Genomic DNA, 23,354 nt, shown 5'->3' with positions numbered 1-23,354 from the left:
CTGGAAAATTTACAATTTGTTCCGATTCCTTAGCCTCATTAGAAATGGTAAAATATATAAACAATAATTATTATTATACAGAATACATAAGAAAATGCTTATTGAAACTCAAAAATAAAATCAAACTTATCTGGATACCAGGACACGCGAAAATCAAGGACAACGAGCTAGCAGATTTAGCAGCAAAAGAAGCACCAAACCGCCCCGTAACTATAGGGTAGGCCATGTAAAATTTTCTTTTTGAATCGGCTATAAAAAAAAAACTAATCAATATTTTTTCAAACTTTTTTTTTATTTTGAAGATTGAACATTGTCATTTATGAATGAAAAATAATATCGTTCAAATGACTGCTACGACTGGTTTTACAGTAGGCCATTCGATCAACCCAATTTTTAAGCACATTTTCGATTGTTTGGGCTCCAATTTCATGAATGGCAACTTCGATTTCGTGTTTTAAAGCATCAATCGTCTCTGGATGGTTTGCATAGCAAAGCTAGCTCCAAACACATCCTAGACGACTGCACACATTTTACAAACCACAGAAAATCACTAAACAACATAAAACCTACTGATCTACTCTTAAACAATTCTACAGAGAACATTATTAAACTTATAAAAAAAAATAATTGGCGCGTACACTTCTGTTAGGTGTTTGGCCGAGCTCCTCCTCCTATTTGTGGTGTGCGTCTTGATGTTGCTCCACAAATGGAGGGACCTACAGTTTCAAGCCGACTCCGAACGGCAGATATTTTTATGAGGAGCTTTTTCATGGCAGAAATACACTCGGAGGTTTGCCATTGCCTGCCGAGGGGCGACCGCTATTAGAAAAATGTTTTTTATTAATTTTGCTTTCACCGAGATTCGAACTAACGACCTCTCTGTGAATTCCGAATGGTAATCACGCACCAACCCATTCGGCTACGGCGGCCTAACTTATAAGCTATTTAAGATATTGTAAAATCCTAAATGAAATTTAGCTAACACTCTACATACACATATATACACATCCAATGTATTAACTTAAGGGCACAGTAGCCATAGCTATAAGCTTATTGTATTTTATAGTTAACTGTAAATACAATTGTCAATAAAAAAAAAATTGATATACATATGAACATATGTTGAGATATTTACGAGTATACCTATACATACATATAAACTGTTTGAAAATTAGGACTCCTTGCTTTAGGATGCTTTGTATGCTCAGGGGGACTTCCTTTTGGCATAATTATTCTCAAGTATGAGTTGCACTTAATAGTGTTTATGGATTTATTAATAGCCATAATAAAAAAAAAACAGAAGAACACATCTGACTAGCTGCAGAAAAAATCAATGATAATTAAAAATACTTTGCCTACAATCAAATTAAAGGCGCAGTTGGTACTTTGGACCAACTTGCAAATAGTTTTACTTCCCACAGAAAATCACACAGATGACCCTTTCACTCTTTTGTAATTTGGAATATATTTGCAACATAACATTTGTTGTTTGGAATAATGTGCAGACAATTTGGAAGGTATCGTATTACGAAATAAAACCCCAAGCTCTGCTTACGAGATTTTGCTGAAAGACTCATCGCTTCCCAACGCTCAAACGATAAATAGCAACGTGCTATAGTTTATCGCTTCCATAAATTTTTCGGGAAGGAAACACCTCAATTGTCTCTGCACCAAACGTTTGCAAATGTTACTACTTGTATGCTATAAGTCGCATAATCAAAAATATAATAAAAATGTTTAACGAATACGCGAAGAAAATTTTGCTATGCGAAGAACGTAATTAATAAAATAATAAATACAATAATATAACTCAATTTATTCTGGTTTCAATTATTTTATTTTGTACATAGAGGGACATGTTGGTGGGATATGTAATTTTTTTCTTTTGCCAAGATGAGGTGTAACAGGATATGACAGTTCAATAGAAGTTTCATATTTGTGTTTATAAATGGTGAATTATTTATATAACAGAAGTTATTAAAAACAATGAAAACTGAAAGTTAAGATAAAGCCATGTTAAGAAATGGGTTAAAAATTTTGTTAGCGACACTTTTTCCGGTAGTTTGCTCATGATATGAATGGTTATCCCGGGATCAGTAATTTTCCAAAGTGTTGGTATAAGCAAGCCATTAGCTTTATGGTTTGTGATAAATCGATATTTTTCCTACAATTCTGTTAATAAACGGTTTCTTGTGAAAAGCTACTCATACTTGAATTACGTCCAGCAATATTTCTAGAATATATCAGTCTAAATAATATACAGGGTCCGGCACTCGATGCGTAACAAACTTCAGACCGCTCGCGCAGCTGATGAACGGGAATCTGTTAGCTGTGTTTGTAAGTTGTCTAAATGAAAGTCAAGAGTATTGTTTACAAGCACGCGGAAACATTTTGCCAAGAGTAAACGCGATAAAAGAAAAACCAGTAATGGATTTCAAACGTAATAGTGTGATTGCATTGTATTTGGCTGGAAAATCACAACCAGGGTTTGTTCGTGAGCTCGATCACCTTAAAGTAAATAAAGTTTTTGTTTATCACACCATTACTCGTTACAATGATACTGGTAGCTGCGAAACGTCATGAAGGTGATCATCAAAAGACTAAAACGTCATTCGAAATGGTTCAAAAAGTGAAGAAGCGACGTGAGCGAAATCCCTGACGAAGTGCTGACCGTAGCATCCGCCGCATACTGAAAAATTTTCTCACAGTTAAGTCTTACAAGATCTAAAAGGAGCGCATGATCTCACACCAAAGCAGCAACAAGTCAGACTTGAGAGAGCGAAGGAGTTGCTTCGCTTGGCCGAAAGCGGTCAATTTCTGAACATTTTGTTTCTTGACGAGAAAATTTTTCAAATTGAACAATTCGTAAACCTCCAAAATAATAGAGTTTATTAGACCGACCGTTCATATGAGAATTTGAGTCATCGAATGACCATCAGAAGGCAGCACCCCACACAGGTATTGCTTTGGGCCGCTGTAACCGCAGGTGGGCATTCTCTAATCGTTTTCATCGAGCCTGGCGTCAAGGTAAATGCGAAATATTATCGGGAAAGTATTGTGGAGGTTGCCTTGAAGCCGTGGAGAGCAAGGTCCGAACTAAAAGATTCACCAGTCTCGAGGCGTTTTGAAAAGCCATTGTCCGCGAATGGGCCAAAATACCTGCAGGTCACATTCGGGTAGTTGTGATTCGTTTCTGGACCGTCTCAAGGTTAAGTCAAAAGGTGATAATCTCGAGCAAAAGTAAATTGATTTTTAATTTTGTATTATTTTCACACATTTTTTACTTTGAATTGAATAAAAGTAATTTTCCAAAGTAAATGTATGGCCTTTTTAATTAGTTACACTTCGAGTGCCGGACCCTGTATAATGAGGTCTCATTTATATTGTAGGTTAGTCGTATATAATTAATGCAAGAAATTATTCATTCCTTATTATAACAAATTTTTTGTAGGTACGTATATGTACGTTTATCATTATTTATTTAGGTAAACCGCTTGTTGTATAGGTGCTCTCCATTTCCATAAATCCACCTGAGGAAAATCTTTACAATTTCTCAAAATATTCCTGCAGAATAAAAAAATTAGTATAGAACAATAATATGATTTAGTATACATAGAGAATTAATGAAAATAATACGATTTATGATAATAACCTGCTGTTTGGAAAAATAAACGCATTAGGTTGAATATCCTGTAAGAAGTCGGCATTGTTGCAAAATAACTGCGATAAACTGGCTTTACGGATCTCAGCTAATTGGGCTATAAATAAGACAAATGCATTATCAGTGTACAATATACTAAATATTTCTATATGTATGTGTAAGTTCATAACCACCTGGTTTTCATTATATAATATATTTGACAAAACGTTTTATGGTTATCAATTCGATTTGATGGTAAGGTAACTGGTAACTACATAGAATTACCAGTATGTTGACAATTTATGGCAAATTTCGTCGCCAAAAACAGGAAGAATGCAACTACTAAACAATTGGCATACATAGGGCCGCCGTAGCCGAATGGGAGGAGCTCGGCCAAACACCCAGAAAGGATGTACGCACCAATTATATATATATGTACATATAAATATATATATGGCAGAGACTAAACAACCACAAAAAAGGGGAAGAATATGCAAAAGTGAATGGAAAGCTAAGAATATAGAATAAATCGTGCACACATACATCTGCATGCGCATACATTTGCGCATAAATGTTGATTTTCTGTATTGACGACACTCAATTGTCAAATTCGCCAAAAGTAATGTATAATAGCAGTTTTTGGAAGGCGCCACTTACTGTATTCAATACATAGTGATATGTACGGGTTGCCCATATTCGACGGGCCCGACGAATTTCGATGACTCTTTGGGCCCATTCCAATCGACGAGGCTTATCCGCAGGCAACAATCTTTGCGTCAATTGAATCTTATACGGGAATAAATGCAAATCAATTCGGATAATTCGTTGTAAAGTGGTCCGAGCAATGCCGAACTGCTGAGAACGGCGATTTTGGGATGTCCTTGGCGACGCCTTGGTCGGTTTTGATTTGGCCTCTTTAAGTTAGAAAGAGCATCACCAGTCGAAAACCTTTCGTACAAACGTTTAATGGTGTTCTTAGAAGGCGCACTTTTCACATTATTTAATTTTTTATACGCACGTTGAGTTTTCACAATTGACTTCTTTTGTCGAATGTAAATTTCAACAATTTGGGAGCGCTCGCGTGGCGTGTACTGTTCCATGATAAAAATCTGCTTGGACTAACGCTTCCAACGCGGTATGTCATTAAGCGGTCTGACGTCTCTGTCAAAAGATACAGGGTTGCCAGATGGGTCCATCGAATATTGGCAACCCTGTATGTATAAGTATACTTCAACCGGCATCGGCAAGAGTCTAAGCTCGTAAGGTTTTTGAAGCTTTTTAGGTTTGAGAGACTACAGAACGTGGCCTAGAATGACAGATTACAAGATTGCGACATCCGCTAAGAGTATTTCTAGGTGTGACGTAACTATTGAATAAACGAGAAAGAGAACGGCGTTGCAGGGAATGTCGCAGCAACACAACAATAAAATGAATCCAGATATTATATTGTTACTTCAGCAAATTAGCTGATTGTCAAAATCGCGAAAAAAGGAGCATTTTTCTTGAGATTTGCTATTTGTCAGAGGTACCTGATTCCGTAATATTACTTTTTTTTTGTTTGCTTACATTATTATTGAAATTTTAGCATTCAAAATGCCAAATTAAAAAAAAAAAATTGTTGAATATTGTTGTTGCTCTATATATGTGGACTGGCCTGGGTACAAAGCTTTGTGCAAGACAAGGCACAGGGAGCAGGAAGCAGCACTAGAGCAAAAACAACAAGAGCAATGCATTGGTGCTAGAATTTCAAAATCGATGAAGAGTTAAGAGACCAAATATATAAAAAAGTCAAAATTGCAATTCTGCTGCTGCTATCTCTTAAATGTGCCTTGCCACAGCAATAATACTATTAATAATAATAATAATAATAATAATAATAATAATGGAGTAACTCTAAAATAATAATAATAAGATTACAAGTATATCCGTTAGTTGCGCACCCTGCCGAGATGGAGTAACTCTATAATAATAACAATTACTTTCTTCCTTTGCTTGGCAATTGAGTGACGTCAGTACAACAAATAAACATGTCTTCAGATCCAAATGCATTGTATGATCGTCTTATTTCTGTATTCTTGGCTTCGCACTAACTTCCGCTGTTCTTCCTCTTCTTTTTGCTTGCTTATTTTCTGTACTGATGTCATGTCACTTATGAAGGCACGTCTTGTATTCTTGAGTTCAGTCAACGTTCAGTTGGCTATTGTGGTCGCTGGGTATTGTATGATTGGTGTCTGAGGGGGTTATTTTAGTTTTTTAAACAGCGAATTTTATTACCCCATTTTATATAAAGTAATATCAATTTTAAGCAGAGTGTTTACGACTCGCCAAACAATTTTTCAGAAAAAAGAACATTTGTTCTCATATATGTGTGTTTTGTTTTTCTCATTACAAATTAATATTTTAAAAACCATTAATATCCTGCTAACAAAAACTTGAAAATTCGGCCGATACTTATTTAAATATATGTTTAAAATGCTTGTTACAAACCTTTTGAAAATCCACTTATTGGATTGTACCGCTCAAAAAAGAAATGATCACCCACTCGAGCTTTGAGGAATTGTCGTCCTATTATACATTGAAACGTAGGCCCTAAAATAGATTCCGGTGCGTGTGCTTCCAGCGAGCCACCAATAGATAAATCTACATCGTCGGGAGATGCGTAAAGCTTCTGCATTACAATAATTTTCTGAAATTAAAAATTCCAAATTCCACACTAATTATAGTAATTATTATACATATGTATGTGCATACATAACATCAAAGGACTTCTAAGAAAATCACATATTTTACACAACTTTATTCTTTCCGAGCAATAAATAATTGGTGTTCAAGGATATTTTTTGAGTTCTTCAAGCCTAGTAATTTAATGCTCTCAAGAAAAAAGTGCGAAGTCGAATATATGTATGCATGTACTTACAAGTATACATATATGTACATATACATGCACATGTATATGAATCAATTACACTGTTCAGACAATATCAAGCGAATCCAAACAAGTTGATAGTAGTAGTAGAAAATCAATTGATTCAAAGTGGTTTGAACTTTCAATCAGAAAATAAACAAATAAAACAAGAACAAAAAACAGATCACTTTGACATTTAAACCACCGAATCGCAAGAAAAATAGAAAAATCAGCTGCTTCAGTAACTTCACCTTATATGAATTTGCTTTGCTCTATACACTTATGCTAAGAAGAATCTATACAAGGTGAAATCAGTACACCAGCTGGTATGTTTTTCTTTTGCTTTGAACCTTAAGATGTCATCACAAAATGAAACGATGAAAAGCTGGTATATTTTACTACCACTCTACTTTTTTTCGAGACATTCTAATGTACAAAACATTGTTTTTGGTCTTATGCCACCTTCTTGTATATATGAATCTTAAGTTATACGTACATCTTGTGATATTTCATTGGAAAATCCTGACCAGTCGTAAGCACGTGGTAATCCGCAATAGGTTCGCATGTCATTATAAGATGGTAATCCATAGTCTCGCCCACGCTGTATATCAATTGCTTTCAAATCAGCTCCAAATACTTCGAAGCTTTTACGATCAAAGAAGTGTTTTATCTGTAGTAGATGTGAGTACGTATAAATGTATTTATATGTATTTATAAATAAACCTCAAATAAGTTCTTATTAACTCTTTCCGGGGCGCTGGTATAAAATTTATACCACTTATTTAAATGTTTTTCCTGCATTTTATGCGCATTGGTATAATTCTTTTACCACTTATACAGGCAAATTTAAGCTTATATTTTCTAAAAAATAATATAACAAGTGTTTGAAAGAGATAAATATATATGTTTTTCATGCGCAAAATGAGTAAATTGTTGAAGTATTAAAGTGTTACTCAGAATTTATCATATTTTGTAAATAAAAGCACGAACAGCATCGTTTTCCTACAATTTTAATAAAATAAAGTCTTAATGAATTAATTACTCAGCCAATGGAATAAAAATAATCAGAAGACTTTGTGTGGAAAGTGTTTAAAGTTCCTGGTACTAGAAGTATACCACCGCGCGGTATATACGTATGTAAATGACAATGGTTAAAAAAACTTAAGCAGGGTTGGAGATATACTATATACGGGTAAAAAAGGAGATCTAGTCGAAAAAAAACTTGGAGAACGGGTCGATCTCGGCTTAACTACCTATTTTGGGGGGAAACATCATAAAGTGTTTTTCGATAATTTTTTCACTTCGTTCAACTTGATTCTTGAACTGAAAAAGCAGTTGATAAATGGATGCGGAACAGTGCGAACCAATCCAAAATTTCTTCCTACCGATATTAGACCTGGTAAGCAATTAAAACGGGGCGACTATGATTGGCAAATTAGTGATTCTGGTATACTTTTTATGGAGTAGATTGACAAAAGAGAGGTTACAGCTTTATCTAACTTTCATGATCCGAGTAAATTTGTAATGGTACAACAACGCCAAAGCGATGGTTCTGTCAAAGAAATCGAAAAGCCTGAAATAATACACGACTATAATATGCACATGAATAACGTTGACAAGTTAGATCAGCTAAAGAAGTACTACGAGCTGAACAGAAAAAGCCGCAAGTGGTGGCACCGAATATTTTTTCACTTTCTTGATATTGCACTCGTGAATTCTTTTATTATTTCTAATAGCATAGGGTACCACTTATCCTTTAAGGACTTCAAACTTGATTTGATTTCAATACTATGCAGTTCAGCCTCACCACCTACTCTTGGAACCAAAAATAAAAAGCAAACTAGAGTCCGCATAAAGAAAAATAAACCGTATGTAGATCCAAGCCTACAATCCTCGTCATCTCACCAACCAGTCAGAACAACCTTACGTAGATGTGCGTACTGCAGCACGACAAGCCACCAAAGAAGGACTCAGTGGATGTGCTCAAGTTGTAATGTGCCACCTTGCCTCAGCAAAACAAAAACTTGTTTCAATGAGTTTCATAAACCATGCGCGATGGTATAAAAATCGTACCACATCCTTGTACAAAATCCTGTAAGAATAAACATTTTTTTTTTACATTTTCTTCATTAAATGTCTCGAATAAATGAAATAAAAAAATCTTTGTGTTTAATTTTTAGCGATTTTTTTCAGTGCGCCGGAAAGAGTTAATACTTATATTTTATTACCGAGAGTTGTTTGATTAATTCTTGTTAGATAGAATACCTGGGTAAATACTCATGTAAATCTTCGGTAAATACTCATTAAAGGGACATACCCTGTGCAAACCAGATAACGTTCCTGCAAGTTAGATATTTCTACCAACTTTAATATAATCATTCCCACGTAAAAGAAATATGTATTTGAAATTATAAGTACTATATATCAGCGCTTTCAAATAACCAGTTATTTTTAAAACTTGGCGTACTCGGAATCGAATATAGCGCTATTCTTGAATGGAGTTTTTTTCTTAGAGCTTTATGTAGAATTCGGATCTGCCAGGAACGATGTCGAAAAGTCGTTCTATATATATTGACGCGCCCATTTATATATATATATATATAATTTACCCTTACGCCTTTTCTGGACAAATGGAGGGACCTATAGTTTTAAGCCGACTCCGAGCGGTAGATATTTTTTATAAGGAGCTTTTTCATGGCAGAAATACACTCGGAAGTTTGCCATTGACTGCCGACTGGTGTCCGCTATTAGAAAATAGCTTTCTATCATTTTGGTGTTTCATATACGAAAATTCGAATCTACGCACTCCCGAATGGTAATCACGTTCCAACCCAGTCGGCTACGACGGCTAATATGTATTTATTGTTCCAACAAGAACAACTGAACCATTTTAGATATTAAATTTCTACAGCTTCAATCGAACTGTTAACCATTTGGCAAAAAAGACTTTGAAGGATTTAGATACACAGTAAGGGGGCGTCCATAAATTACGTGAGATGTTTAAGGGGGGGAGGGGGTTGAGTCAAATCTCATCTAATCTTACGGAGGAGAGAGGGGGGGGGGGGGGGGGTCTCGGCAAATATCACGCAATTTTTTTTCTGATTAAAAGAAAAAAAAAATTATACTATTTTGGTCCATTATCCAGATTGTACATGCTTAAGATTTAATCTTAAGCGTAATCGTAGTATGATTAAGATCATTCACTAATTCGTTCGAAAGAAAATAATTTCATTCATACTTCGACGTTATACATTACTGCTGTCAAACCACCATATTTGTTTTATACCAAAAAAGCTCAATTTAATCTGAATTTACGGTACAGTGTAGCCCGTCGTTTGTTTTCGCACCACTATCAGCCGAATGCGCGACTCAATGAACAAGAGCGTACGAGCTGAGTGGCAGCGACATACGGACAGGTTCCAACCTTCTTTGTTTAGAGAGAGCCAATATTTACTCCAGTTATATTGCAGTTGATTCATATCAAATTTTTATGCGTGCCTATTTTTTTTTTTTTTTTTTTTTAGTTTTTTAACGAGCTCGAATGTCAACAAATTTTTATTAAGAGTTACAAAGGGAAATTGTTTTTTATTTTTTTTTAGGTTGTGAAATGCGATGATCAGAACTGCGGCAGCCCACGCCGGAGTGATCTGCATATGATTCTTCACGACCGTTTTCTGCCACCTCCATACCCTATCACTTAGGTTGATTGACGTTTGATAATTCCGGACTTTAAAGAACATGACGGAAAGTCATTTGCTCCATTTCGAATACGCCTACCGATTCAACCGCTGAATGCCGTCATCAGCACGCCTTATGATCTCTATTGCCCAAGTATACGTGATAATTTAGAGAAAATATGCTGCAGTACATGCGGTATTTACTTCGCATCTATCACAAGAGCTGCAGAGCACAGGCGAGCAGCTCACATTGCACCAGCTAAGCAAGCGCGTATGCACCGCAAAGTGCGACCCTTACGGATTGTCGCAAGACGAGCTAATGAGTTACTGTGCGCAAGCGACAACGGCTTAGTGTGGCTAGATCAGAACGAAGTTGAAGGAGCAGATGATTTTACTGAAAATCATATGGACATGTTGGTCCCAATAGTCTCTCTTGAAACCGCGCATGATTCTCCATGGACTGAATTAGAGTAGATATTCTTTTTTTAATCGGAGTAGTTACGATTTAAGTCTTCTACTCGTATTGTTAAATTTTTATTACACTTATAACTCTCAGCAATATTGATTACTAGTCTTAACTAGTCGTAAATAAAAGCACGAAGCAATTTTTTTTTCTTTTTACAATAACAATCCAACGCGTTTACATAAGAAACCCACATTTTGAAAAATCTCACATGAGATTGGGGGATGGGGGATGGGGTTGAATAAAATCTCACGACATCTCATCAGGGGGGGAGGGAGGTAGAGAAAATTGAAAAAAACACCTCACGTAATTTATGGACGCCCCCTAAATATGACAAATTTTGAATTACTGATGTTTTTTTTAATATTAAAATGCATTCAAATCGACACAAACACACCATGAAATATGGGTTTGCAAGGGGTTTGGGTTATGATACCTATTTGCAAGGGATTTTGTGTTTTACCTAGTGTTTGCGCTTAAATACGCTAGCGACAGCAAACCCAAAAGTAAGATGCGATTGCAACGTTATACTAAGGTCCTATTTGGTCTTAATTTGTATTTTTCTTTCCCAAATCGTAAGCTGCTTATATTTTACATATGTATGTAATTATAGACCTCTTCTATTCACCATTTCACCGCTCGCTATTTTTATGCTCGATTAACTTAACGAAAAATTTGCATGCGAAAGCAACAACAAAGTTATCGAGTAAGATTCGCTGCTAGCGACTATGGTTACAGCTAATTAGATTGGTATAACTCACATCTTACAAACAAATGTAATTTAAAACCGCTTTATTCCGGCGTTGCCAATATATCTTCATTTATACCAGTTGCTTCATCTATTCGCCACTTGCTAATTCTTGGCGAAAGGAAGAGGCCATATATTATATGATCATACCTCTTTGTCTATGTTACTGTCGGGACGCTTCTGTAGTTGTGTACATAAGCCACGAATAAGGGAGTCAAAGTTATCATTATCCCACATCAAATTCAGATTCTCAGGCCGCTCGAAATGATCACTTAACCGCAATGTTTGATTGAAATTTCGTCTTGAAGAGACTAATCTGTTGAATAAATAAAAGGATAAACATTAATCCCCATGTTTTTTCGAATCTGTTGGGGTTTCGAATTAATATGCACTGAAAAAATGAGACGCTGAAATCTTTTCCGTACAACTAATCCATTCATTGATGAACTTTAACAATGCGAAAAACTTGTTTTGGGCTTTGAAGCATGAATAAATTTAGCAAGATGGAGTTTTATTAAGGTGAAACCCCACTTATGGAAACCTGTTTGGTAAAAGATGACTGCAGCATACCGTTTTTTTTTTTCGAGAATCGTAATGCCATTCAAATGAAAAATTAGTTTCATGAACCAATTAATATAGATCACGTAATCATCCAGCCGTGTATTTGTCATCGAATTTGAAAAACAAACTGGTGCGTAGCGCTTTTAAAAATCTAGCCGTGCTATTGCTCCGCGTTTGTGAGCCACTTTCTACCATTCGTAATTTTCAATCAATTCTATTTCTTAATTTTTATAATAAATACCATTAATAATCGCACTCAACCCTTTTTTGTTTCCTTTCTTTGTTCTTTTTTTTTTTTGTAATAGGTTGACGCCACGGTCAGACAATTACTTTTTTCTTCCTCTTTCGAATACGTGATCATGTTTAATTAGTTCATGAGATAGTTCTAAACAGTTTGGAATTTGAAACGTACGAAAACCATCCAGGTATTTGATTGTGTGAGTAACGAAAAGCGGCTGCAGCGAATTCTGCGTAAGGTGCGGCATTAACGGCTGGATCGTAATCATATGAGTACTCATATTGCGTAATGTGGTATAATAGGTCTTTATTATAAGCATACGAAGGTCCAATAAGAAGCGGCAACCAATCATAAAACGTAATCTTTTGATATTGAGCGATATTTATTTTTCTTGCCTCTTGGAAAAGTGTCTCATCCGAGTAATGAGGGTTAAATTGTTCAAGTTTTCTCGCAATTCGGTTATGTTCGCGCACAAGGATGGTATGCAACACTGCAACTGTTGGGATGAATTGGTTACGCATATCTGGTATATCGTAACATTGATAATTTCCTTCTCCACAATCACTTTCAGGATTGGTGGATAATGGCAGCCAGTCACGGTTATTCACTAAACTTGTTTTTAGTAGGCCACTTTTAAATACACGAAATTTTCTGTTTTGCCTTACGGAGTTGCCATAAACAAACGACAAATCCAGATATGCTGAGGTCATTGTTATTTTCTCTGAATATGGCAAACCACTAGCGGGACATACAGCATCGGAATCAGAAGTACTTCTGGCGAAATTTAAACACCCCTTCGAAGAACTCTGCGAAATTGGTCCGAGCGGGTGAAGAATAATTGGATAGCAGAATAAACTTTCAGGACGAGAGCAACAGTCGTCTAAAAATATTCAAAATTAAATTAGTAATAATTGTATAGAGCACACAAAATTGAGAATAAATGTATTATAAAAAATAAACTAATAACTATTTATTGCTTTACGTGCGTATTTAGTGGATGTTTCAAAACTGCTTTAAATCAATATGACTTATTTTTTTAGGTAGCAAACTAAAGCAAGAACCAGCAATTAAAGAAGTGGTTTTTTCTTCAGTTTGTCTTGACCGTGCTGTCTTTTCTGTTAAATCCACCCAGAAATTAATGTATCCAGCTTGTGCTGAAACATTTTAAAATAATTATTTTGCTTGCAAACTATTGCAAATTGGCAAGAATTCTGAAGAGATTTTAAAATATATCACAGATTGGCCTTTTTTTTTAAGATACCAGTATTTATATACACGCATTCTACGACTTCATCGGTTTGTTAAATCACAAAATAAAAACATATTAAGGCAAAGATAAAAATCATATGAAACCGGCGTAATCGAAATTTGATTTTGTTCTTATTCAATATTAATAAGTAAATTTCAGTATAGTTACCACTGGTGTTTCCTTTAACAAAATGTGTCATGTCGTGAGCCACCAATTGACCCCACTGCAAAAACGCCATCGTTCGAAAATCATCCGGCAAGGTAGTTTCTCCGTATAAGGACAATGATAATAGACGGCTATTTGGTAATGGTGCCCCAGTGATTGAGATTGTTGGAGAGTAAACACCATCACCATATTTCGGCGGCATCATTCGAGTATACCTAAAATGTATCGAAAAATATATTTTGAAAGTAGATGAAAAAAATTAGAATGTGAAGGCATATTTAGAATCAAGCTAACGGGTAATGACTATTTTTAATTATATTCCTTTTTATATTATTATTATAATTATTATAGAGTTTTTCACATGTAATTAGTTTAATAATTATTATAATCATATCAAAACTGCAAATCCCAGAAAGTAAAAATCCTCCTTGATTTCAACATACACAACACGTATTATGTAATAAACAATTAAAAGAACTGATTATTTTCATTATTCTATTGAGAAAATATTCTGAAAAATACCACACTTATGTATTTATTTAAATTTGAACATTTCGGTTATGGTACTTTGATTTGTTTTTACTTGAAAGCACACTTTTAACAATTCAACATAAAATTACCTAGATTTTGCCATTCCATAGTCGGGATTTTGAAAATTATTGCATGACCCATCATAGGTTCGATAATAAAAGTTTTTCGAATCACTCGCGCAGTTTGAACGCGGTGAAGTGCACTGAAATTTTTCAGACTTTTCGGAGCTGAATAGTAGTTCATTCAAACTAGGTACAATGGCACTAGTTAAGTGACTGACATCATTATGCCTAACTCTTGCAGTATTCCTTACGTCCAACTCGGCAAAAGCAGCTGCAGCAGATGAGGACACATATATGTTCGGTTTTGTCTCATATTCCTGATAGATCGTAAAAGGACTGAAACACATTTAATTTAAGAACAATACTCGTGTTATTAACATTGTCATGCCCTTTGGAACACACATTTATTTTACCATTTACTTGGAAAATCTGCTACCACTTCATGAACTAGAGATAAAATGAAGGCAATAAAAATAAAATTATACTCTTGGCAGCCCATATCTGCGTATGATTTCACGATAAAGTGCACTTGTTATATGCTCACCATATACTTGGTTTTGAGCTTATATTGTTACAGCGATTATGTTGTTGGAATATTCGCGATGTCTTTTGATATGGCTTGTGCCATCTTTGTAAGCACGCGTATCAAACTATTTAAATAGCGCACGTTCAGATTATCCGGAAATGTTAATACACAGACTTATTTATACACTTAGAAAAAATCTGATAATAATATATTTTATTCTATTTATGTTAGCTTAAACTATTGAAACTTATTGTAATAAACACATGTATTCGTGTGTTTATGTGACTATGTTAATAAGTAAATGTGACTAATAAATAAATGGAAAATGTGACGTCGAAATTCCGTCACCTGATTACTAATATACATATATAAAATATGTATATTGTATACAAAACTTTTATCAATATATATAAATTATGGAAAAATAGTTTTAAAATTTTGTGTCATTATAAAATTTGATAATTTTTAAGTACCCTTTTCCCATGATTCAATTATAGAAGGTTAGGTAAGTAATGACAAGGGCGTTTTGACACTCCCTTATTTGAGGGTTGCATTTACGAAGCATGGAAGAAGAGGGGCATATGTTTTCTCCTTCTTGCCTTAAAAGTAAACTAGTTAATTCGTAGTGTAATAAAAATTAAAAAAAAATTAAGCATATTGGTTAAAACGAAACAGCAGAAAAATTATCGTTTTCTTTTAATGCAAATGTAATATTTACTTAAAATTTTTTCGATGCATTTCGCACAAAAAAAAAGCATGATCTGATATAAGTATAAAGTTTTAAATTAGTTTGTAACAAATTTGATATTGATTGGACTGCTGCCGGATATAAGGGGATTGCTATAAGTTCACAAAGTTTCTAGTTGGAATTGATACGAGTCAAAGGTCGACAAAACTCATGATAGCTGTCGTGATTAGTGAGTCCCTAGAGGAGCATTTTCATTATAATAAAAAAAAACATGGCTAGTAATAAAAATAAGCTTATATCAGGATTCTCGGGTATATCTTTTACGCCTTCCAAAAAATGTGTCAGGAAATTTCGTGTGTTCAGAATGATTAAAAAGAGAATGACACACAGAATTAATTTATAAAATTCATAATATCGAAATAATATGATATAATTGGAGCTTACATCCTTTATTGGGTTTGCGCCGCCTTTGGGTGCGGAGGGTTAGGTAGGTAGGTTTGGCAGCCGCATCGCACATAGAGACAACGATGCCACTTAGACCACGAAATGGGTCCGTTGTGAACCGCGGGGGCTGAGCTACATTTCCCTCTCCATATTAAACCATCCTGAGCTTTTGACAAAGCGTAAAAGGTTGTTGATACCTAAAATGTATAGATTATCTATATTCGTTAAGAAGTAGGATTTTAAAAATCGGTTCCTGCTTCTGGCTAGAGCTGGGCATGTGCAAAAAAGGTGTTGAATTGTTTCCAATTCCTCCTCATTTCTGCAGCTACGACGGAAATCATGCGTGTAAACGCCTAATCTCTTTGCATGATTTCCTATGAGACAATGTCCTGTGAGGGCCCCTACTAAGGTCCTGATTTGAAGTCTATTCAGTTTTATAATACTCTTGGACAGACGTAAATTTAGCCTTGGCCATGTTTGCCTAGCAATTTCACAGGTGTTAACGCTAATCCATCTTTGATTTGCAGACCTGATTAATGCGTCCTTAATGACAAGCTTACAAGTTGCGAGAGGTATCTCCATAAAATTACTTATGTCTGGCAAACAGGTACCTTCTCTTGCAAGTTGGTCTGCCCTACCAGCATAAGATTATACGATATTGTTTGGGCATCTCATTTAGAGATTGGCGACAACGTAAGACACTCCTTGATGTTGTTTGGAATGTATCCAGGGCTCGTAGGGCAGCTTGGCTGTCTGATAGAATGCAGATATTCTGTTTATCTTTAGCCATTTTAAGGCTACATGAATAGCGTTTATTTCCACTTGAAAAACACTACAGTGATCCGCAAAATAACCCCGATCCTACACCGGTGTCCATTTTAGACCCGTCCGTGTAAATCTTAACGGGTGTGTTGGGTCTTAGGAAATTCCTTTCGAAGCAGAGAATGGGAGGGTGATAATCACAGTCACTGGGTATGTGTAGGAGTCTAAGATGGTTGAGTGTCCATGTGTGATAGTCTTCCATTGTGAGCTCGCTTTGAGCCTTACAGCGGAGCAGGCCGCTAAGTATTTGCAGAAGAGATCTAGGGGTGGCAGATGTAGTATGATATCCAACGCCACATATTGCTAATTCCGCTGATCTCTGCACCTTATTCAATAAATTAGAATAGGTTTTTTTCTGCATAGCACACCACCAGACAACATTTCCATATAGAAGAATGGGTCTGACGACAGCAGTGTAAAGCCAATGAGCAACCTTAGGTTTAATTCCCCAGGTCTTACCTAAAGCTCTCTTACAGGCATAAAAAGCTAGGTTCGCTTTCCTGACTTTTTCTTAGATGTTTGACTTCCAAGTCAGTTTCCTATCTATGATTAGTCCCAAGTACTTGGTTTCTTCCGAAATCACAAGAGCTTAATTGGACTTAGTTGAGGGATTTTGTGTTTCCTAGTGAACAATATAAGTTGTGGTTTGTCTGGGTTGACTCCTAGACCACACTTTTCTGCCCACCTAGAAAGTATGTCTAGAGCATTTAGTATTAGGCCTCTTAATGTAGATACAAATTTACCAGAGACAGCAATGACAACATCATCGGCGTAAGCTATCACCTTACAGCCCACCGATTCCAGTATTAACAGAAGTTTATTTACAACTGCGTTCCATAGAAACGGTGAGAGGACTCCACCTTGCGGTGTACCTCTACTTACCAATCTCCTGAACACCGACTCTCCTAGTTCCGCTTCAATGATTCTGCTATTTAGCATTTTGCCAATGAAGCCTACCAAGCCTGGTTCTACCCCAAGATCAGTGAGTGCTGCAGTAATTGCCCCCCTCTTCAACATTGTTAAAGGCCCCTTCAATATCAAGGAAAGCGGCTAAAGTAAATTCCTGTTTGTGCAGTGAACTCTCTGCCGTGTAAGTGCTTAGGGTTATTATAGGAATAGTAATGAATATTAAATAAAAATTTGTCAAACCATTGAATTTGGTACAGATTTGGCTGCCATGATATGTTAAAAATAACTGGGAATATTTACGAGGAACATTTTGAGAATCTAATCTCGCAATAGATTTGTGTCTATTTTGTGGGAAAGAACAAAAAATAGTCATGATAAAGGAATATAATGTGCAAAATTCGTTTAATGCAATGCGGAAATGCATTGAAAAACTTGAAAAACGATTTTTACATCAATTGGAAGTTCAGCTTCGTGGCTAAGGATTAATAATTATTAATTATAATTACTGAGAGAAATTATCTCACCATTGAATGCTTAAAGTATCCTTTCGAATTCATGCAGCTTTTTTGGACAGGCTAGCGGAAGTAAATGTTTCTTGATCCTGCTGCATGGAACACAATTGTGTTGGGCATGTCTTACCAACTCCAATGCATGTTCTATCCAGGCAATATTAGCTTCCGCAATTGACACTCCCAAAACAACTATAACTTATTTTCTTTCAGTTGGTCGAATTCAATCTCTTGACACTTCAAACTTGCGTTGTACGAGTATGTTTCAATATCCCTCACACTCTACCTAAGGTTTTGTATTTCGGTGAGCTTGAAATTTCGAAACTGGAAAAATACGTTTTTTCTTTTACAATCAGAAAAATGCTCATGGTATCATACAAGTGGCTTTTCTTATTAGGTTGCATTACACATACGTGGTTTAAATGTGTAATTGAATAAAACGCATGTTCTATTTTTATTTTTATTTTGTTTTTGCTTCTATTTATTATATACATAAACATATATATTATATTCAAGGACTTATATTACTTAGCTAAGTGGTATTTTAGAGTCTTGATCGACTTATACATCCGTATTTGAAATGTCTTGTTTGTATTAATCCGTCTATTTGAGACTGCAAAACTTTAAACGCTATCTGATGACTGGAGTGCATCCAATGCCATGGGGATTGTCTTTTTATTTAACCGCCGACGATTGGAAAGCATATTACCTAAACAAGAATCCATTTGCGAAGTATGGAGTTAACATACTCTTGAAGTGTGAGGGAGTGTCACACCACCAAATAGAGCCCTTCGGCAGCCCATGTTTTGCAACAAATTGTACAGTATGCAACTCAACAACAACAGCAAACAAATTGCACAAAATGCTAAGTGCCACTTTTCTCAAATAATATTTGAAAAAATACACGTTTTTTCTTTCTTTTTGAAATTGCCAAAGTAAAATATAAGAAACTGACAATGTTGCAAGCTACAAATTGTTTGATAATAATGGTGGAATTGGAATGGAAAGGGTGTACGCGCCAATTATATATGTATATACATATATATATAAATAAGGTATCAAAAGCCATTTGCTTTGCATATGTACAGTCTGTCTAATAGAAGTGTAACCGCTAAACATTTTCAATGCGGTTGGCATCAGGCGACTGTGAAGCTCAATCCAACATTTCAATCCCATTTTGTGGTTTTCACTCTACACACCTTCGGTCTTCTTGTAAAATCCAAGTTTGACTAGTTCTTCCAAAAATCTTCACAGCTTTTTGGTTAATTTTATTCATTAAAATTGCATTCAAATACACGGTTAAATTCTTTTTATTAGAAACAGCCCCAGTTAAGGTTCATGGAGGTGATAAGAGTTTGTTGAAGCGTACGATTATCAGCAGTACACCAGGTTCGCCGTATGCAACTACCCAACGCCCAAATGGAAGATTCATACCTGAATATTACGTTTGCCCAATTGCGTTCTGAATTTGCCTTAGCCCATGCAATTGATTTACAAATTTTTAAATGTGTGATAATGAGAGCAGCGGTTTTTCAATGTGCTCCGGAATGTGAGGTCTTCTGCACGTAAAAGTCCTCGAATCGTACACTTTTCCTCAAAACTGCTTCAGATTCACGTAACGATAAGTTTGGCTTAGTCACAAACAAATCAATGATCTTCTGATCTTTGGAAATGTTTTTAACTTCGGTACACCGTGGACCTATTGATATATGAGCGACTTCGACTTTTTCAAATATTTTGCTGCAAATACACGTTATAATTACTTCAAAGAGTGACCGGCATTATTTTTATTTATTTTTTCAAATAACTGTTTTGAAATTTATATTTATATACATATGTGATGCTTTAACTCTTATTTGGAGCTAGGGTGTCAGCCACTCCTCTTTGCCAACGGTTACGGTTTTGTGCTAGGAATCTTATTTGGCTTTACGATAATGTGAGATAATTCATTCGCAAAATCCGACGGAGGCAGCGATTTATGAACTTTTGCAGGCGTTTCGTGATCTTCGCAGTTACTTTCCAGGTGATGCAACCATATAGTAGAATGGAGTTTAAGATGCGCAGCTTGGTGTGAAGGTTGATACTGTTGTTTTGCCACAATAGAGCGAGGATGTCGAAAGATGATTTAGCTTAGCGAATCCACCTTAGGACCGCCATCCGCGATGACCATATAACCATGGTAGCAGAATTTGTTAACGGTTTCGAACTGTTGTACACCCACTATCAGTGGTTCCGATACGGTGCCATTGAGGTGCAGCGCTTTCATTTTTCAGACGTTAACTTTTAGACCGGTTGATTTCAACTTCTCCTGCATGGCTTGTGTCAGCAATTTGAGGCCACACAGTTTATAATCGAACAAACAGATGTCATAAGCGTATGCCAGGTGTCTCAGGAATGTGTTGTTTATCTGCCATTGGATGTCCCTCTGTTGGTTTTTGTTGCTAAAGGCAGCGCTTATGACGTGTTCAATAACAAGAAGAAAGAGAATTGGTGACAGAATGCAGCCTTGTCGGACACCACTTAGCACGTGAAAAGGGTTCGACAGTTTTCCTTTGTTAAGGACGCAGCAGTTTACGTGCCTGTAACTCTCCCTTATTATTTTAAATTTAACTATTTTATAATTTCAAAATAAAATTGTTTTATTGAAAAAACCTAGTAAAAAAAGTGTTAAGCAATAAATAAACATACAGAAGAATTAAATGTCATATGTTTATTTAACTTTGTTAACACACTTTGCCCTGAATTTATTAAAGATGATAGATGTTGTTTTTTTTTTCAATAAATCAATAAATCTGATTTTGTTCTTCCGCTCGCAGATGGGGGTTATGTATGCTTTGACTGATTGACAGCTTTAATCTTGAGGCTTCATCGGGGGATAGATGTTGGTAGCGTGTATTTAATGCTACCTCACAATCTCGCATAACGCAATAACTCATTACGGGATTATAGCATCGTTGTGCACTAAACTCTCAAACAGACTCATAAAGTTTTAAAATTTCCGAATATTCCCTTTTAAATTTAGGTGGCCATGAGATGTGAGGTGCAATAAGCAATGTTTTGGCGATTGACGATTTATTTCTCGCCAAAATAGATTTTGTGACGAACTTGGTTTCCACTATAGGTCCTCTAACTTCCCACGAGCTGTGTCCTCCTCGTCGATTTTTTTTATTTTTGACTGAAATTTCACAAGCTTCTAGCTATTTGAGTTCAAAATGTGAAGTGGACACTCTAACTCCATTGGATTGAATGGCATTGTTTTTTTGAGGACACCCGGAAAATAGCTGACAGGGGTCAAGTCATGAAAATATGAGCAACCACAGTAGCACAACGAAAATATTTCCACAAATTAACGAAAAAATTAAATCTTTTCCTTGTAAGCAAAGCGTGTTTACAAAAAATATGTATTACTTTTTATACTAAACTTAATTTAACTGTTGAGACGGTGCCGAGTCCTGTTGAAACGTCCATGGTCTGCAACCAAAATGTTTGTCTACCCACGGCTTCAAAGCAACCTTCAGAATACTTTCCCGATAATATTTCGCATTTACCTTAACACCAGGCTCGATGAAAACGATTGGAGAGCGCCCATCTGCGGTTACGGCGGCCCAAAGCAATACCTGTGTCGGGTGCTGCCTTCTGGTGGTCAATCGATGGTCAAATAAACCCTATCGTTTTGAAATCACAATGTTCGGAAATTGACCGCTTTCGGCCAAGCGAAGCAACTCCTTCGCTCTCTCAAGTTTGACTCGTTGCTGCTTTGGTGTGAGATTATGCGCCTTGTACGGCTTGACTTTGAAATCAGTTTTCAGTATGCGGCGGATCAGATATTTTCACTTCTTTCGCTATTTGATTGGCACTTCGTCGGGGATATCGCTCAAATCGCTTCTTCACTTTTGAACCGTTTCACGTGACGTTTTAGTCTTTTGATGATCACCTTCATGACATTTCACGATGTTACCAGTACCATTGTAACAAGTAATGGTGTGATAAGCAAAAACTTTATTTACTTTAAGGTGATCGAGATTGTTCGTGAGATCCCTGGTTGTGATTTTCCAGCCAAATATAATGCAATCACAACATTACGCTTGAAATCCGTTACTGAGTTTCTTTTTTCGCGTTTGCTCTGTGCAAAATGCTTCCGTATGCTTGTAAACAATACTCTGGACTGTCATATAGCCAACTAACAGAAGGCTTATGCCCGTGCGTCAGCTGCGCGAGCGGTCTGAAGTTGGTTACACTTCGAGTGCCGGACCCGTATGAATAGACAAAACAGTGCAGTAGCAATAAGGTGCCAGAGTAAAGAAGCGAGAAAAATACTGGTAAATGATATTAAAGAAAAAGTGGGTCACAAGTATGACATCCACCTGCCAAAAATGAGAAAACCAAAGATATTGATATGTGGATTGAGTGAAAATCTAAATAGTTAATAAGTAGCGCAAGCTATAAAAAAAAAAACAAAATAATCTAGAGATTAATTAAGTACAAAGTGTGAAGGTCTATAAATCCTACAAAAACATGTATTGTGAACAAAGTAGTTGAACATCGAATAGGACAGGTGTACTGGATATGAAAACTGCAATATATTGAGGGGCTACAAGTGCTGGGGACTCAATCATAAACCCGCTGTTTGCAAAGAAAAAAAAGCAAATATATGCCAAATGCGGAGACTGGGGACACACATTCCATGAATGCACGAACGAATCTCTGAAATGTGTAAATTGTGTTAAAACAAAAGAAAAATTTTAGCCGAACTCTAAGTGAACCATGACTGTAGAGGTTCTAATTACCAAACTCTTCAAAAAAATCTAACAGAATACAATAATAGTAGCCTAAGTCGTTAATGAAATGCTGGTACTTGGCTTCGGGCTTGGGCTGCGAAAAATATAACCAGCTAGAAGCTATCATTTTTGAAACAAAATTTGATTTTATTTGTATTACAGAATCACATTTAACAGACGCAATAAATAATGGTGAAATAAAATTGAGCAACTATTCATCTCCAACCACATTGGAAGTGTTAAGTAAAGTCGTTGTGGGTTTATATGTAAGAAGGAAGACATTGCTTCTTTGACTATTTATTTATTTATTTTCTTAATTTAAACTATTTTTTTATAAAAATAGATTTCATTCTATAATAAATGTAAGAAGGAAGACGGTGCTTCGTTTACTGCTTGCGACTGATTTCTCTACGATTATCTATCCTCGTTCGTCGGCACA

The 23,354-nt window shown here is 35.8% G+C and overlaps 1 protein-coding gene across 1 annotated transcript; it reads right to left on the bottom strand.

Annotated features, from left to right (window-relative positions):
• Window positions 1-2,866: 2,866 nt before the first annotated feature.
• On the bottom strand, window positions 2,867-14,788 carry LOC129242781 (peroxidase). Its single transcript, XM_054879627.1, has 9 exons — window positions 14,653-14,788; window positions 14,267-14,575; window positions 13,650-13,861; window positions 12,407-13,112; window positions 11,584-11,749; window positions 7,042-7,215; window positions 6,128-6,326; window positions 3,653-3,758; window positions 2,867-3,564 (listed from the first exon to the last, which is right to left on the bottom strand). Exons 1-9 carry the CDS (start codon window positions 14,736-14,738, stop codon window positions 3,474-3,476), a joined length of 2,049 nt encoding a protein of 682 aa, XP_054735602.1. The 5' UTR covers window positions 14,739-14,788; the 3' UTR covers window positions 2,867-3,473.
• Between the last annotated feature and the right edge of the window lie 8,566 nt (window positions 14,789-23,354).

This window comes from Anastrepha obliqua, chromosome 1 (assembly GCF_027943255.1).
Source record: "Anastrepha obliqua isolate idAnaObli1 chromosome 1, idAnaObli1_1.0, whole genome shotgun sequence".
NCBI lineage: Eukaryota > Metazoa > Arthropoda > Insecta > Diptera > Tephritidae > Anastrepha > Anastrepha obliqua.
Note: the sequence above shows the minus strand (reverse complement) of the source record. Positions and strands in the feature narration are given on the sequence as shown.

Excerpts from the sequence above, each read along its gene's own strand:
- LOC129242781 (XM_054879627.1), bottom strand. The coding sequence starts at position 14,738 with ATGGGCTGCCAAGAGTATAATTTTATTTTTATTGCCTTCATTTTATCT. Across the intron at positions 3,759-6,127 it reads AATAAGTGGATTTTCAAAAG|CCCAATTAGCTGAGATCCGT; the intron begins GTTTGTAACAAG and ends TCTTATTTATAG. Across the intron at positions 3,565-3,652 it reads TTTATTTTTCCAAACAGCAG|GAATATTTTGAGAAATTGTA; the intron begins GTTATTATCATA and ends TTTATTCTGCAG.